Raw genomic sequence first — 2,026 nt, 5'->3', positions numbered from 1 at the left:
GCCACCAGCCACCGGCCACCTACCAACATTGCTTGTCGCCGCTTGTTTGTCAACCACCGGTCACCTACCAACATTGCTTGTCGCCGCTTGTTTGTCATTGTCGACTGTTGTCACCAGCCATCCACCTCAGCCGACCTAAGGCCACCTCCCACTACCACCTATCAGGCCCCTTGTCGCCCATATCAAGGACTCAAGTAAAAGTTGTTTTCTATCACAGACCGCACGTTGCCACCAATCAGGCACCGCCACCCATTGCCACCAATCAGGCACCACCACCCATTGCCACCTGCCCGCCCTCCTATCGTACCCTTTCGAGAAAATCGACCGATGTTGTTGCATACAACCGCTCAAGCTTTCATCCCCCATCGGCCACACTACCTGCCAACCACAACCAATTTCACTGCCACTTATTGCCGCCCATTGCGAAGCATATTTTATATTAAGTTTGTTTTTCTTCAAATCAAATTAATGTATAAACTCCTGCATTAACTTTACATCAAACCAAACTGTTTTAAAGCATTCCAAATAAATTACATTCTTTTTTCAGCAAACCAAGAGATGAACAATATGAATTGCAATTTACATAACCAGAATAAAGTTTGCTTTCTTGTGCTTCAGTAATTCAATTTATTTACTAGAATTAGCCCCCAGAGAAAGGAATCCCTGCTTCCAACTTCAGAAAGCGGGATGCTGGCTTGTCCTCTAAGGTTTAATGACAATTTGGCTAGACCTTAAAATAACATTTGTCATGATTATAGAGCTAGTATCACATTAATAAATTGATATTGCAGAATAATAATATAGAGAACTTTGGCAGAGCTAAAGGTATTCTAATATTTATAACTGTCAGCAAGCTCTTCGGATGTCCTTTGGTCCCTCCCTTTCCCCATCTTCTCAATTTTAGAGCAGAAAAAATTATTTGCACAAACTTAGTGATTTTTTTTAGCAGACTACAAAGACTTTTTAACTATAACATAAAGGATAATAAGCATCGGAGATAAAAGGAATACAATATATGGGAAGACTTGCTCCAACACTCTCTCATTCTGCTCCTCGATTGAAGGAGTGTAACTGACCTGATTGTTTACTAATGCTTCGAAGTAATCCTCGTAGCCGGTTTTTATTGGGACGTTTGTGTTTTTCACCTTCATCATTTCCATAGCCTGAAGTGCAATAAACAAGGAAGCTTAAATGTGCTTTGCGGTCTTGTATGATCAAGGAAAGTATCATAAGAAATTTTTCTACAAGCACACAACAGCACAAGACAACATCTTCAAGATCAGTTTCATCATGGCAATATGAAAAAATTCTATTTACCTGAAAACTAAACACGAATTGCCTGGCTTTCTTGCTAACTTCGGCATTCGGATGAGACTTAAGCTTCTCGTACATGAATCTCGCTTCATTTGGCCTACCAAGAATTACTATGAATTAGGCCAAGAAGGAAGCATTGTGCTTATACAATAAATCTTAAAAGTTTTTATTTTATTTCATTTTTTTTGTGTAAGTTCTGTTAAAACAAAAGCTAGCAAGAAATAATTTTAAATTATTATACAACAACGACCCACTTAAAAAAAACAGCTTTCAAAAAGAAGGTACCAGCTGACACATGGTCTTTTATTTGTAACTCCTTTCACCCTGCTATCCAGAGTTTAAGACTAGCAAAGCAAACTTCTTCATGAAAGGAAAGAAAAAATTCTGGAACTTGTACCAATCCTCTCACTGTGTAAATACTAAGGGACTATTTGGGATCATTTTATTTATTTATTTTTTTTTAAAATAAAAAATAGGAAACAAACAAGAAAACAATGTTTGCCTACATGTTTTTTGTTTTATTTCTGTTTTTTACTTTTTGGGAGAACACTTCTGCTTTAAAACTACTAAAAACAGAAAAAACATGTTTTCACGGGTTTTTAAAACACCAAAACAACCCTTCGCCTAGTCCGCAGCTCGCCGCTCGCCGCTGGTCGCCACCTCCCGCCACTGCCTCTCGCCGCCCACCATTGCCGGCCTCCACCGCCAAACC

General features: G+C 39.1%; 1 protein-coding gene across 2 annotated transcripts in view; it reads right to left on the bottom strand.

The window, feature by feature from the left end:
• Positions 1 to 709: 709 nt before the first annotated feature.
• LOC110032349 overlaps positions 710 to 2,026 on the bottom strand; it is a 47,149-nt gene continuing 45,832 nt past the window's right edge. The window contains exons 6-7 of one of the 2 annotated variants that reach the window (XM_020735946.1): positions 1,318 to 1,411; positions 710 to 1,163 (exon numbers count right to left, since the gene is read on the bottom strand). In XM_020735946.1, coding sequence (XP_020591605.1) covers positions 951 to 1,163; positions 1,318 to 1,411 — 307 coding nt within the window. In that variant the 3' untranslated portion in view covers positions 710 to 950. The remainder of the gene's footprint in view (positions 1,164 to 1,317; positions 1,412 to 2,026) is intronic. The other variant, XM_020735945.1, reaches the window with a different exon arrangement.

Source organism: Phalaenopsis equestris, unplaced genomic scaffold (assembly GCF_001263595.1).
Source record: "Phalaenopsis equestris unplaced genomic scaffold, ASM126359v1 Scaffold000928, whole genome shotgun sequence".
NCBI lineage: Eukaryota > Viridiplantae > Streptophyta > Magnoliopsida > Asparagales > Orchidaceae > Phalaenopsis > Phalaenopsis equestris.
This window is presented reverse-complemented; position numbering and strand designations above follow the sequence as displayed.